Source organism: Egretta garzetta, unplaced genomic scaffold, assembly GCF_000687185.1.
Source record: "Egretta garzetta isolate BGI_Z169 unplaced genomic scaffold, ASM68718v1 scaffold101, whole genome shotgun sequence".
Taxonomy (NCBI): Eukaryota; Metazoa; Chordata; class Aves; order Pelecaniformes; family Ardeidae; genus Egretta; species Egretta garzetta.
In genome coordinates, this window is record NW_009258666.1 from 1,084,285 (window position 1) to 1,099,596 (window position 15,312).

At 38.3% G+C, this 15,312-nt stretch overlaps 1 protein-coding gene across 1 annotated transcript; it reads right to left on the reverse strand.

Moving 5' to 3' along the window:
• Positions 1 to 6: 6 nt before the first annotated feature.
• On the reverse strand, positions 7 to 13,079 carry CLIC4 (chloride intracellular channel 4). Its single transcript, XM_009648497.2, has 5 exons — positions 12,965 to 13,079; positions 7,220 to 7,345; positions 5,740 to 5,846; positions 4,322 to 4,503; positions 7 to 3,526 (listed from the first exon to the last, which is right to left on the reverse strand). The coding sequence occupies exons 1-5, from the start codon at positions 13,018 to 13,020 to the stop codon at positions 3,362 to 3,364; spliced, it is 636 nt and encodes a 211-aa protein (XP_009646792.2). The 5' UTR covers positions 13,021 to 13,079; the 3' UTR covers positions 7 to 3,361.
• Positions 13,080 to 15,312: the final 2,233 nt, after the last annotated feature.

Sequence of the window (15,312 nt, forward strand, 5' to 3'; positions counted from 1 at the left end):
AAGGAAAGCTTTGTCAAAAAAAAAAAAAAAAATCATGCCTATAGTATAATCTGTTCTCCCACACAAAACCAGGGTGAAGACGATGGATTTTCCCTTTATGTTCAGGAAATACACAAGTCACCTGTTTTAATGGGAATTTAAGCATATTTCAGCTTGAGAATAAAGTAAGTTATTCAGCATGCTAATACATGCAACCAGCTTGCAAACTGGAATGCCTACTTGAAAGGGTAACTGCTGTTTTTAAATTGTAGAAGGGGCTAGAAGCATCATTTTAAATTTAAACAGGGGGTAGATTAATTGCTGTTTGATGAAATTAAAAATGCATTTAAAGATCAGATTGTAAACAAGTTGACAGAAGTCAAGAATTTACATAGTTATGAAAGGGCTTTTTTAATTAATGTACTGCTGGTGATTGGGGCCAGATGAAAGTGCTCTACCCACACCAGACGCTAAGCCTTTTACCCACCACCCTAGCTATAACTCTGCTGTTCTGAAGGGATCACTTACAGAGGTAAAAGCTGCTCGCTCTCCATTAGATTCCTGGCCTCTGCTGAAGCCAGCAAGAGGTTGGCCAGCTTCTGCCACAAGACAACAAAACTGTGCAATAGGAAGCCTAAAAGATACCAACTCCTTTCACACAGGACAGTTAACAGCTATCATACGGTAACCGCCTTAGAAATTGCTAACCTGGTCCTCATTTGAATTATACCTATAAGGGAAAGGCTCCGACGCTCAATACTTCATTGTACTGAGATAAGAAATACATTAGTTACAGCAAGAGCTTTAACTTTGTTTACAAGCTTTCAGACACAATCATTAAAATACTTAATGCTGAATATAATGTGCTACAATTGTTTGAAGATTGCCTAAAAAGTAGAGAGAATATATTATCTATAAAAGACAACAAGCCTGGTATTTTAACAAGTGAAGTATTTGTATGCATTGATATGCAGGCAGTGCACACACTAGAAAACTGCATGGAAGTGTTTTCATGCTCATATGCACATAATTGCCCGGTGTACTAAAGTGTGCACGCAACAGCTAATTTGCTTTTAAAAGGAGTAAGGCCCGATTACTGCTACAACCTCAGACAACTTCCAAAGGCCATCCTGATCTAGGTTTTAAAGTAGAGTTAAAAATGTAACAAAACTATGCCCACAATCACATTGCTTCCTATATTGTTGTTTTTAAAGGTTAATTACACGATGGCAAAGAGCACCAAACCAATGAAGGTTGGGGTTTGTTTTTTTTTTTTATCCTATGTGTCACTAAAAATGTTATCTGACAAAAAAAATGAAGTCATTCCTTTTTCTAGATGCCACGTTGTAGCAAAGACTGAATCCCTACAGAGGATTATTATGGCTGAGAAACTTTATTCAGGATGAGAACGTGACATTAGAATACAGTAATTATTAAAAGGCTACAGTTAAGTTTTTCCTAACCAGGTCGCTCTGCAGAATTTATTTCTGTGACTAACCACCCCGGTAATAAAGCGTAATAGGGTCTAAGTGTATCTATGGTTGTCTTTGAAAGACATGTAACGGGATTGCTAACTGCCTTTATATTGGAATTCTAGCTCTAGGAAGGCAAGACAAGGCACCACAAGCCATGTATACAAATATGGATCTTTTACTCTACCTCTTCTACGTCAAACTAACTTCATGGGTATATAAAGTAGCAAAAGCAGGATGCTTAGAAAAGTCAGGCTGGTTTTCATAAAGCCAGTGCTTACCAAAAAAATTAGTGTATAAAAGTGTTTATGTGAGCATTTCCATGTTATTGCAGAATGTTAAATATTCCAAGAACAACCTACCAGGAATAGCACTTTCCAGCTTCTAAAAATCAGTTAAATATAAAAGTATCTTTACAAAAAAATAGGCATATAAGTCTAGCATTCTTTGGAGTTGTTTATGATGGTCTTTTAAAAATAACCTAGCAGTTTATTTCATGCATCAAAATCATTAATTTCAAACAAGAAAACTATTCCCTGGTTTAGAAATATTTGAAAATCGCTTTTAAAAAAATTGTAGTGCTATTCCTCAGTGTTGCTGTAAAAAGATTATGTATAGTAGTGCAATGATTATGATTATGCAAAATTGCAGTCCAGGTGCACAGACAAGTAGTTAGGATAAAGTCAATGTAAAGGACTGGATTTCACGCACCATTTCTTCACAAGAGTAATTAATAAATTTCCTTTCAGGAAAAAAAATGCATACTATAATGTAAGGCAAATGTTATCTTTAAAGGTCACTTTAGCTTTCTTCAGGAAAGAAATAGCTTTTAAAAGTTCCCAGAAAGACTCCCACTTTACAGCTCTCGGTGTTCAGTCTTGCATCACTAATCATTGCACTGCTATTCACCATATACAGTAGCTATTTATCAACTAGGACACTAATGTTTACATGTACTTTGTTTATGACAGCACAGATTTTGTAAGTAAGTATCACCAGAAAGACCTATACAAAATAAATGCTCTTAACTACCAAAAAGAAAGCCACTTGCAATTTTTCAGGTGAACAGATGGCAAGCATCCCGTTCTTCTGGTTTCATGATGGGCATCCTGACAATTACTTGTTTGCTGCAACTCAGAATTCAGGACAAATGTAGGTTGCCAATTTAAAAAAAAAAAAAATTGGGATTTTTAATCTCATCAAGCTCTTGAAGACACAACGAAATACCAACTCTGAACTGCAAGCTTCCTGCTATAGCACTCAAGCCTAGATTCAAACTTCCCTGATGTCTGAGGTCATTCAAATCCAAGTTTCACATTTGAGTCCATTCTCAACTATTACTGTGATTTCAAATCCAAGAGAATTATTTTTTTTTTAAAAAAAACAACTAAACAAACCTTGCCAAATATTCTGCAAATGGCTCTTCTGGATAATAAGTTCCCTTCTATATGTAAATAGGATAGACAAGCAGGTACAGTTCAACATGTGACATATGACAATTGTGTATAGATCTTCTGGAAAAGCAATAAATTCCAAAATACATAAATATTCCTTGTACCATACAGCAAGACAGTATCCTAAACCAATTCATAGACAGGGACCAAATGTTTGCAAAGAAAAGTAGTAGGGGCAAGATAACCCTTCAGACTGAAGAATCTAGAGTTACCCCAGCGCAATTATTAACATAACTGCATTAATGATATTCAAACTTGCTGTGAAAGTAGGTAAGGAAAAACAAACCTATAATTAAGTCTGCAAACTTTAGGTAATTACTGTACCTGGTCTATCCATCATAACTTTGAATAACTGCAAGTTCATGCAAAAAAAATTGGTATCTTATATGAAAAGAGCAGTCTGTTAGAAGCATTGTTATGGAATATGCAAGAAGTCATCTCTTTTGCAAGTGCTGTTTACTTAGTGAGTCTCTTGGCTACATCACTGTAAGCTATTTCAATTTCTTTGTCTCCAGGACAGGTATTGGTGAATTCATCTCTGCTATAAGCATTCGTCAGGTATCTCCAAATCCCTGACATTTCCTTGGGAATCTCAAAGTTGCGGTATTTTTTGGCCACCACCTAAAACAAAAAAATTATATTATGAATTTACATCTTTCAACTTAAACCGCTTTTCCATCCCTTGTCACGCTCTCGTTAAGCTATCCCTCCAACACGTCCACACGGAGTCACTTCCAAAGTCAGTAGAACCTGCCCCTCTGGGATACGCGTGGGCCTGGCAGCATGCTGCCTCGCTTAAGTTTGTGTTACTGTCCTCACCAAAGCAAATACTTCTGCACCCAGGCAGAAACTTAATCTGTGGCTCCATCTGCAGTACAAAACTGACAGAGATCATCGGAGACAGTGAAAAGAAATCAAACCACGATTATATAGGCACATCTTCACTCCTGTAGTTATCCTAGGCTACCTCTTTCTAGACTTCTGACTTTTTTTTTTTAACACTATCCTTTATTTCACATGGTGTCATGTACTTTGTTGCTAATAGAACAGTTTTCTCTACAGATATGAGAAGACATCCACTTCAAACATTAACTGGTCACGTGATGTTCACCTTCCTTCTTCTACCTCGTTCTTCTAAGCATTCTAACTCCCTGTGACCATACCGGTCAGTGCTCATGCCATTTCATCATCTGCCTCCCAACTTGTCTACCAGTTCACACGTTCACCAAATTCAACTGGTCTATCCCTAAAATCCTTGTGAATTACATAAATCTTATGCAATTTCATGTACTGTTAATACTGCAGTTAAACCTACACAGGAGTTTACACACGGTTGAAATGAGCTGGACTCCAGAATGTCATAACGCATAAGCATTTTGTCCTTCATTATCACATAACAATGTTCAATTCATTTACCTTGACGATGTGTAGTTTGGGTAGCAGGTTGCAGTCTGCTAATGTCATCTCATTACCATCCAAAAACTTGCGGGTAGAAATTGTGATATCCTCCATGCTATTTTCATCTATCTCATCAGGAAGAGGAGAGTTCAGATACTCATCCAGTTTCTGGAGGGTTTTCAAGAGGCCACGTTCTAAGGCTGCAGAGGAAGGAACGGTTTTAAGAACAAAAAAGCAAGCCAAACCACAGCACACACATTTCAAAGCAGATTATCATTAAGAATATTGATATTAGCACCAGATCTGAAAAACAAGATCCACATCACTGTACTACCCAGAACAGACCATATACAGAAGGATTTTTAACCCTTGGACAATTTTTGTGGCAACACTACTGCCAGAGCTGCTTTCATGGTCACAAGTAACACTGAAACTGAACTAGAATCCCTTTAAGTGTCACAGAGATGCTGGTTAGTTAAAAGCTGGTTTATACATGAGTTCGCACTAACTTGAAATACTCTAAGACTGTCCACAAGTGTTTATTTTTGGTTTAAAAAGTGGCTTATGTCAGTTTCTTAAGACTATTCCTAACTGGCTTAAACTAATTAGAATTAAGCTATGCTAGGGTTTGTATTTATTTAAATGTAATCTGTTTAATGTCACATGCTCAGCTAATGGCCAGGACTAAACACAGACTACCGAGGAGGTTTATGGAATACAGCAGCAGAGGGCAGCACACCCCACAAAATGGAAAAGCATTTCTCAGCTGTTTACAAATCTTTTCACTCTCCATTTGAAATAGAGCAGAAAGGCACTCTGATTCCCTGACTTACGTTTCCCCTGCAAGTACATTGAGGACAAAAGATTTGTACTAAACAATGTAAAGGTCTAATTGTGCATTCTTTATCTCTTATTGATCTCTCACCTTCCATCTACTACGTTCTCTCAATACAGAAAGGTCTTAATCCTTTAAGGAAAGCAACACGAACTAAGCTTAACACAGAACTCTGAACGGGAGCCCTCAATCCTAGAAAGGTGAAACAACCAAGCGCGCAAATGCATGGAAAGTCAGCCACTGGGGCCTGCCCCAAACTCTGCATGGAATTTGGTTCTGGATGTTAAAATAGTTTCTACTTAGTTCAAGAGTTTCGAGCGGCTGTTGCGTAGAGAAGTTTCAATGCCAGGGAGGTTTACAAACCATGCATACCCTACTAAAATTCTCATCAAACACTGTCTAATTGAAGTTCTCTTTGGAAGTGTTGAAATCTTTGCCTCTGACCAGTAACTTTAAACCACAGGTTTAATTCATGAGACTCCCTCAAGTGTCCATCAACATGCAGCAAAATTTGACCATGAGACACTTCACAGTAAAGCTGCTCTGAAAAACAAGACAATGAAACAACGCATGCACAGCTATCAGCCCCCACGTAACCTACCTTCATTAGCTTCTGGTCTAGAATTTTTGATAAATGCAGAAAATTTGGCAAATATGTCCATTCCAGCAGTGTTTGATTCTGGATGCTTTGGTGAAAGTTTCAGGTACCTAGAAAGTAGAAAGGAGTAGATTGACAGCACATTTACCAGAATGATGCTCATCATATATTAACTAGCACAGATCGTCCCTTTTTAAAAAGGAAAAGAGATTCTACATCATGTACATTTACCAATTATCTATTTTCAGATTAATGTGGAGGACTTGCTTCTTAAGTGTAATATCAGACACTTCCACTTAAGATTTTTAAACCCAACACTTTTTGATCACTTGTCAGAGAAACACCAAAGCATATTTCTGCTTTCTGAATCGGGCATTTGTTTCAAGCACAGAGTGTCTGAAACAGCCCAAGGTCACAAGAGCAAGCTCCCTGACTCTAGCACAGCAGTGCTACCAAGGGGGCAGATCACCATTCTGTAAAGAATATAGTTAGGGATCAAACAGGTAACAAATTAAAAACACTTATCCATTCACTGGAGGGATTTGGGTTTTTTTTTTCCATTTAAATTAGTATCAGCTGTCCCAGAATATCATGAACTCCAAATCTTTTAACAAAAAAAGTAAAGTCTTGACAAAAGAAAGACAGAACAGTTCAGTCTGCTAAAGGCAGTGTCTGCATTTTGCCATTGCCTGCCAGCTAAGGGACAGGAAAGCCAACAGTTTAGAGAAAGCTCAAACAAATTTCTCACGCTTGTGTTGTATAATCTAATTATTTTTAAAAGTGTTCAGTATTTTCCACCATAATTGCTAAATACTAAATAATCAATCTCCCTGACTCATCATTATGCCTAGTATGAAGGAAAACATTTTTTAAAAATTATTTCCAAGCTGCATTTAGGAATCACTGGTTCTGTACAATTCTCAACTGTCCATCTGCCTATAGGAAGCGAGAAGGAATAAAAAAATAATTTAACATTAAATACAAATTTCACTGATATTCCTGGTGAGAACAAGAAAACGACAAATTCTTGAAGACTTAAACACCTTACTTTTAGAAGAATGACTGCAAATATAAGTCTCCAAAAGGACACCGCACATCCCCTATAAACAGATTCCCAGTTTATTACCGTGTCAGGACTAAGTTTTGTACAGCAGGCACATCTTCATTTACAGTATTAGGGCACATCATCAGAACAGCCTGCCCCAGTCATCAAAAGGAAAAGTCATTTAGTTTGAAAACTGCAGGAAGGATGCCAGGACTCTACAAAGGACAATTTTAAAGTCATTTTTAAAAGGAAGTATTTTTTAATATACAGATGAGGGAGCTGGAGGGAGGAAAGGTATGACAAGCAAGAACTCCAAGCTGTTCTCAATGTCTGATCTTCAGTTTATTGATGCTGAAGAACATCTAAATTAGTGCAGAATCCCCCCCTTGAGAACACTCTATCTAATCTAAGGTGACAAATCACCATTTTAACACTTACTTGGGTGGAGCCAAAACATCTTCCAGGAACTCTTCAATCTTATTCACATCTGTTTTCACTTCACCATTGTAAGTTATGAAGGGCGGATGAGTGCCTGGAGCCAAATTTTGAAGGTCTGCTGGTTTTCTAGGGTGAAATACAAACCAATACAAAAGTAAGCATGGCACATCCCTAGCTTTCATTGCTACAATCACAAAAGCACTGCCTGAGGTTTTCACATCCTTGCAGTTTTAAAACGGTATCACCAGTTTTCTTTTTAAAAAGTGAGTTTACAGCTTGCTTAGCTTTTTTAATATATACTTGATAACAATTGATTTCAAATACTTAAAAACAACGGTTTGTCCTACCTCTGGCTATGTTTTTTCTCAAGTCGATATAGTGTTGACTAGCAGGGGGGATATATATATACACCCCACACTCGTGCACTCTCTTGCTCTTTCCCAAGATCTGCAGTACAGAGTTTATATATAGCGTAATCTGCGATCAGTGATAATCCTCCCCTTTTACACAGACCTTCTCTGGAAATAAGCAAGTCTGGATAAATGGTTTATACATACTGCTCCGTTACGTGCACACAGAATCTGGTTCTAGACAGGCCGACATGCTTAAACATCATGTTTAAAAATTATGCTTAAAGCTTCCTCCAATAAAAAAACCCAACAATTTACAAATAAGAGCAGCACACTTGGGCAGAGGGAGAAGAAGCCCCAACATTAGTATGACTAGACACAAGAGAAACATAACCAAGCTAAAGTACTCAGACATTTCTAAATCTTAAGCCAGTTTTGGCGATACCTCTCGTTATTCACTCCAGCTCCTTTCGTATTCATTCTTATCAAGCTAAGCCAGTCTATTTTATAAGCAATTGGCTTCTCTCTTCTCTAGTTGTGCCATGAGACTGTAGTGACAAGGAGCAACACTGCAGACATTTAGAAGCCTTTATGTCAGCTGTGCATATGCACCTACCTTTCACCCCCAAATGCCTAACTTACTCTTTAACCTCACATCTGCCTTGTTGGCAGATTCCAATGCAAAGTTGAAGTCAATAACGAGATGTGTATTCATTACAAGCTCTAAAATCCAAAGCATCATCGAAAAAGCTGCAACCAATTTTTCCCCAGTAAATCATTCATGATATTAGTCCCATGCTAGTGCAACTGTCTCCGTGCAAACAGAAATAAAATTACAGTACTGCCTGGCACTTCTTCAGTAGCAGCACTTAAAAATTCCCTCTGATGAAGCTACTGACTACAGTCCAGGATGACTGCTCAGAAGGACGTAGCCTCCTCACTTCTCTGAGAATCTCTCCCCATTTTAGAGGACAGTCTGCAATTCCTATAGTTCCTCAGACCATCCCTGTGCACGTCCGACAGTACGCACTATCCAGATGAGGCATGACTGTACAATTACATTTCTGTCAAGCTGACCGGAGCACACACTACAGGATGACCACCTCTTGCTAGCATTATGCTGGATGAGGAACAACAAACACCACCTGATCCAGCAGAAGGTTTGCCAAGATAAAGTTGCCCCTTTGTTACTGGTTTGGACAAATCCAAACCAATCCATAATCCTTGAACTGGGTTTGCGCTTTGTATGATGTGGCCACGTTTCTGAGCTAGCACCAGGCATCCAGGAACTGGATTTACTGGAGCTACAGTTCAAGAAAGCCTCCTGACTGTACTGGACAGGGAAACCAGATTAGTAATATACACAAACATGGTCATTCAGGGTAGCATGAGAAAGCAGCCTTTTCAGGGATAGCACTCAGACTCTGTAAACTAAGCACAGTTTACAAGTTTGTCCTGTAGAAACGCTACTTCCAATTTCTTACAAAATTAAGAACCCCTGCCAGAATTTCATGTCCTGCCCACTGCTGAACTTTTTAAGCGGGCAAACAGTATATAGTGCCAAAGCGTACTTACGACAGCTATCAGCACTTGGCAGTATACATAAAACTGAATGAGAAAACTGATTTTCATGCTTAAGAACATTGAGCACCCTGCTTTTAACCAGGTGACAGAAGTCTTGTTAATACAAGAATGTAACCATTTTCAATTTTTAAGCTTCCAAGAAGTTATTTCTCACTAATAGTTGCCATTGGCTTCTTATTTTCAGGATTTAAAGTCTGTCATCGGTTAATTCTTTAAGTGGCTTAACACTTCATTTAAATACAGCTTTGTAACCCACAACAATTACAGGAAGTCATTGTGGCTCACTTCCAATTTCGAATGTTGGCTAGATAAAATTCCTCAAAAGGAATGTTATTTTGAAAACAAACATAGACAAGACCACCAGATTTGCAGTAATACTATCAAAGGAAAGACTTTATTTCCGAAACAAACTAGTCTAATGAACTATCCAAAAAAAGCTAAAGAATCAGCATGCACCTCAAGACTCCCAGAGCATTTTATTAACCCCTCTTGCCACTCCAAGTCAGACCACCTGTATCTTTCAAGAAAAAGAAAGCAGAGATTAACATCCCACAGCCAAAGCCCAAACATAATACGGGGTTTGACTTCCAGTTTGCTGCTCTTGCCAGTAGATCATAAACAAACCCTGGTTTACCACATACAAGCCACAGCCTTTAGAGCACCGCAAGTACACAGGAATATCCTTAAAAGGCTAAGAGTACAACTTCCCTTAGGAGTCAAACAAGAATGCAATTAATATATTAGAGTGAAGTTTACTTCAGAGATAAAACTGGACAGCTTTAAAAAAAAAACCCCAAGAACAAAAAACCAACCACAAACAAAAACAAAACCCAAAACCCCCACTTCTCTAACCACTCAAACCAGTTCCATGATAGCTAGTACCTGCCCCAAAGTTTACTGGGGTATTTGGAGGTAGGGCCACCTATTTAAATATCTGGCTATCACCAGCTAATGAAGTGGGCAGGCCAGAGTTAAGGTATAAACATTTCATGGCTTTGCCACGAACCAGAATAGCAATTAGCATTCAAATAATTTCTTGAATATCAGACAACAGCCAGCCCTCAAATGTAATAGGCTCTACAATGATTTATAAATTACACAGGTACTGCAATGACTGTCTCAAGAGTGATGTGAAAAAAAAATGCCAGCAGTAAAGAAAAAAACCCCCAAACTGTCTCCAGTTCCTAAGCAGTATTTTACACTGCTGAAGCTACACTCACCTCTGGGCAGTCTTTAATATCTAAATATTTAAAACAGGATTTCAAAACTTAACTGAATACAAGCTAGCCTTGAATGTTGTTACAAGCCCAACAAATGGTTTATGTACTGCAACTCCGCTCTACTCACCAAAACAAGTCAAATCTCTGAACACTGAAATGCTGCTTCTGGAAAGGGAAAGAATAAAGCCTCTGTCTGACTAAACAGAAGCAAGAACTGCATGATTTCTTTGAAAGGGCGGTACGTCCCACTTCGTTTGCCTATGTGCATATTTTTGTGTCTTAAGAGTACAACTGAGAACTGCAAAATGTTCTTTTGTTAGCACAGTATGATGTCCAATGCGATTATGGAAAGAAAAAATACACAGCACAGTCAGTCAACTCAGACTCAGTTTTTCCTGTGTCCCAAGTTACTTACTTGTGAGCTTTTGTACCCAACCATGACCTTTTAAGCCTCACAGACAGCGCTTGCCTTACTCTTCTGCAGGAGTTACACTATGAGGCAGAAGCATGGTTTCCCAAGTGAAACCTTTTTCTTTTTTTGGCTAGTAAGTAAATTCAGATGCTTAAAACCATTACTACCCAGCTCTTCAACATTTGTGTCTTTAACAGGAACAGAGAGAGGGTAATTGGCTTGAATAATGCACTTGTAAAAGCAGTTTCTTGTGACAGTATTGGAAGTATTAAGGCAGCATCTAGCACCGATTATCAGTCTGGTAATGCTAACAGGGGAAAAAAACACCATTTGGTATAAAACATTTACTCGAGCAGTTAGCTGACTTCACGTTCTTCAAGCTACACTATTCTACAACTAGGTGCTAGACAATCCAGAACGTTAAATTTGTATTTATGAAGCTTTAAATAAAGTCTAGAGGAGATTAAGTTTGTATCAACATATATTCAAAGCTGAATTAGTGGTCCTTTTCCTTTACCAGAAAATACATTTGGTGTACAACAAGAAAGTAAGAGTTCATTTGACCTATTCCTGTGAAGTTTTTTAATTTTGCACTTATTTTGTGTTTTCCCCCTCCCCAATATACAAAACCTGAAAGAAAGCTTTCCTTGTGTAAGAAAGGACAATTTTAAACATCTGCAACCAATTTATATTCTAAAAGTTCATCTTACATCCCATTCCCCCATGCAATTAACTCCAAGTTGCCAATGGGACACAAATAAATCCAATTCATCAGGCATCTCTGGCATTTTAATGCTATCTCTCTCAGGCTGGGTCAGCAGTAAAAATTCTTCCGAGTGTAAAATGTATCTTTCAACCTCCTTCTCATCCTCCCCACCCCAATAACCACCATAGGTTAAATAATGCCATCATTAAAAGTAAAGGAAGTCCAAAACTGCAAACAGTACGCAAGCACAAGTTCTGCTCCTGTGGTTTCCACAAACCACATGCAGTGCTAAATGGAAGATATGATATATTTGGGTTATGCGTGCTGGCAGCAACAATTATATTTGCAGTAAAATCCCACACTGGCCAGAGATCTTTAAGCTGCTACAAATGCACACACAGTTGACAAAAGCTGCTTTCTACCCCTCTGCTGGAGTGGTCTGCCTCAGCCTTACTACACATGGAAATATTTAACACTAGTTGCCCGCACTAAAGCAGCAACTTCAGTGATTTTTAAAAACCAAAACAAGCCACCTCCTTCAAAAAAAATTACAAGAAAAGGTTCAGGCGGGTGACTTCTTTCTTACACGTTTTACACGATTCATTGGAGAACACTGTATATTTCTATTGGCTTTATTTCTGAAAATAAGGTTTGCAAGCACTGGCAGTCTCTCCTCTCTCCAGAGAGTTCAGTGACTAACATTACATTGCATTAGTGCTGTGAAAACATTACTTCACACCAAAAACAAATACAAGGCCTCTGCTGAATTTAGCATTACCACTTCTAATGAAAGTACACCCAACCTTATGAAATTAAGACTCCTGGATTCACATCTCCCCCTTCTTAGCCACTCAGGTATTCATTTCACAGATGGAGAAGTTGCAATCTAGGTGATCTGCAGCATCATGACATATCTGGCTAACACTATACAAAGGCAGGATATTTTACATTTTATTCCTACCCATTTCAGTTCTGTTTCACTCATATCTGCCCTCATGAACAAATATTTTCACATTGCTTTTATTCTTATTGCATAATAAGCAATATTATCTTAAGACCTTCAAAAAGAGGAGTAGGCTGCACATTATTTGTGACAGTTATCCAAGAATCATTGGAGATCTGATCAAAGATTGGTTGATCTAAAATACCCATCCAGCAGTCTTCACTTGCAGGATCTTGATGTGAAGTCAGTAAAATTCAGTATTCGGTCATAAGAGACTTCATGTCAGCTATTAGTTTTACAGAAGAGCATCATTTAACAAATCCAAGAGATTGTATCAGACCTGTTCTTTTTGTTTGCAGATGCTTATAAATAACCATCAATGAATGCACCATTTACATCAGGGTTGCCTCTTAGAGGACAGATTTTCATTTCAGAAAATAAGCCATGCAATATTCAGAAGCCCCCGACAAACATTTGTTATACCAAGCATACTGTCCTCTGGCTTGTCAGATAAACCAAGTATTTCTTACCTCTTCAGGTCAACTGTTGTGACGCTAAACACCACTCCCTTCAGCCAAAGAATCATGAACAGCCTCTGAGAAAAAGGACAGTTTCCTATGCTTTCACCATCACTGCCAGCCTGCAGAAGAGAAGAGATCATTAATTAGAAGGTAGGACTGTGCCATCTGCACATGCTCACAATTACTGGAAGATCTTTATTTAAAGACAGACTCAGTACAAATCACAGGGTTTAAGGCCTGTACAGTCTTCACATCACTAACTCTTCCACAGACCTAACGAGCTTACAGTCAAACCCAGTGCCATCTTGCAGGAACCCTCCTTAGCTCTCACAGTCCAGCTGACGCACCTGCACCAGATATCCTGAAGGTATCTCCACATAATGCACAAAGATGAGCATCCTCAGAATATTTAAACACACTTCACAGACTGGGAAGGTATGCATGGACTTCTGCATCATTCTTTCTTTTGTTAATACTTGCACCTTCCAATGATTTTTTTGCTGCAGACCTAACGACGATTTTATTACAGTGAAATTTGCACATTGATGAAGTCAGCCAACCTCTTTATTTGCCATGCCCTCCAACAGCAGCTCACACAATGTATCAGAACAAGATTTTAGACAACAAAATAAGTTCTTTCACACTGAAGACGATCCAACTGCTCTTAACAGTCAAGAAAGGGAAGCTAATCATATTTATCTGAGCAGCCACACCTTTTGATGGCACTTTTCCAATGTAAATATTGTTCTTTATTATTCTTTTTTCCGTCTTCTCCAAGGCATAGCTAATTAACTGTAGTCATCTTCCAGTTTATTGCTTCCATCTCTCACTGTGTAGTGCTACAGCGAGCCAACTGCACCCAGGAACTCTGAATCTTTATTGTATTGCAGGTGTTGTAAGGAAAGCCATAACTGTAAGTACATAGAGACTTCACTGACAATAAAGTAATATTCCAAAGCCACGTTTTATAGGCAATTTATCAATAAGTCTTTGTGCTACCACAACAAAGGTCCATTACATAGCAACAGTAAGCCACTCCAGGGCACCCAGTGATGGCATGCATCTCATGATTGCTCTGACAATGAAGTATGTATTGCTGAGTTGGAAAATTTTAGGTTTTAGTGGGCTAGAATTAGACACACATAACCTTGAATCTTGTTATAAAATTCAATCCTCTGAAAACTGTCTCAGTAGTTAAAAAAAGCCATTTATGACAGATTATCTTGACGTGTACTTTACATTAGATGAGTTCCAAAGGATTTTGCTTATTATTATTAGAGTACTTCCAAGAATAATTTTGATCAGTACAATTCTCAAAACCTAGCTAATTCTTTCATCATTATTATTACCTGTTCCCTAGAGCATTTTAAAACATACTGTAGGATATGCTGGCTGTACCCCCCAGAGAAATGACAGAAAACAATTAACGTTCAGTAAGCACAGGGTATTTAGAATCAGAGTTACACAAGTGGAAGGGTTGAGCACAAGGCCTGAGCATTGACTGGAGGGGATCCAGCATTTTGAAAAAGAGGGAGTAAGAGGGGCTGGGAAAGAGGGAAGAGAAGAAAAGCCAACAAAAAGTATCCTCACAAGAGAACTAAGCTTTAGGACCAGAACTAACTAGATAAAAGTTTAGACACTCATGCAAAGGAGCTGCTTTTTTTCAATTCTCTGCCAGTTCCCACCCACGCACTGAGTGGGAACCCCATTTGGGAGAACAAAGCAACACTAGGATTTTCTAACAGTGGGATTTTCAAAGATCAGGAAAATAGAAAATTTTTCAGTGAAACTGTCTTAAATTCAGCAAGCTATTTTATTTGTTAAAAAAATCATTATGCCTTTGCAGATAAGGCTAAGACTCCTTTCACAGTTGTTGGTAAATACCAGGATGTGAGGATTCATAAACTGATTTATGTTGCCTCAAACTTATGGTCTCATTTCTACAAGCATCCCTCCTGTCAGAGCAGTCTATCCTTCCGAATCCTTTGCTGTGGAGAATATATAGAGCCATTTTTCTTCAAACCTTTATTAGTCAGTTAGGTTACTCTGGGCATTCTGCTTTATACTGGCTCAATCCACAATTTTCTATGGCACATATAACTGCTGTAAGGATTCTAGTTACAATATGGACTAACGTGTTCCTCACCAGATGCTCACATGAAGACAGACTTCACTCTGCAGTCTACCTCCAATAGCTATATGCTTTTATGGATGTTAATATTTAACTGAAATGCCCATCCCTCCAGATAGCAGCCTGTATTTCAGAATTTTCCACTATAGTTACATTACTGTATTTACACTGCAACAGGCATTTCCTGCAGGTATATTATGCAAATATAAGTTTATACTCATCTACC

Bases quoted from the DNA above. Each gene is read 5' to 3' on its own strand.
- CLIC4 (XM_009648497.2), bottom strand. From the start codon at position 13,020: ATGATTCTTTGGCTGAAGGGAGTGGTGTTTAGCGTCACAACAGTTGAC. The intron at 5,847-7,219 runs GTAAGTGTTAAA...TCTACTTTCTAG, and splicing joins GATGTTTTGGCTCCACCCAA to GTACCTGAAACTTTCACCAA. The intron at 4,504-5,739 runs GTAGGTTACGTG...CTTCCTCTGCAG, and splicing joins TAGACCAGAAGCTAATGAAG to CCTTAGAACGTGGCCTCTTG.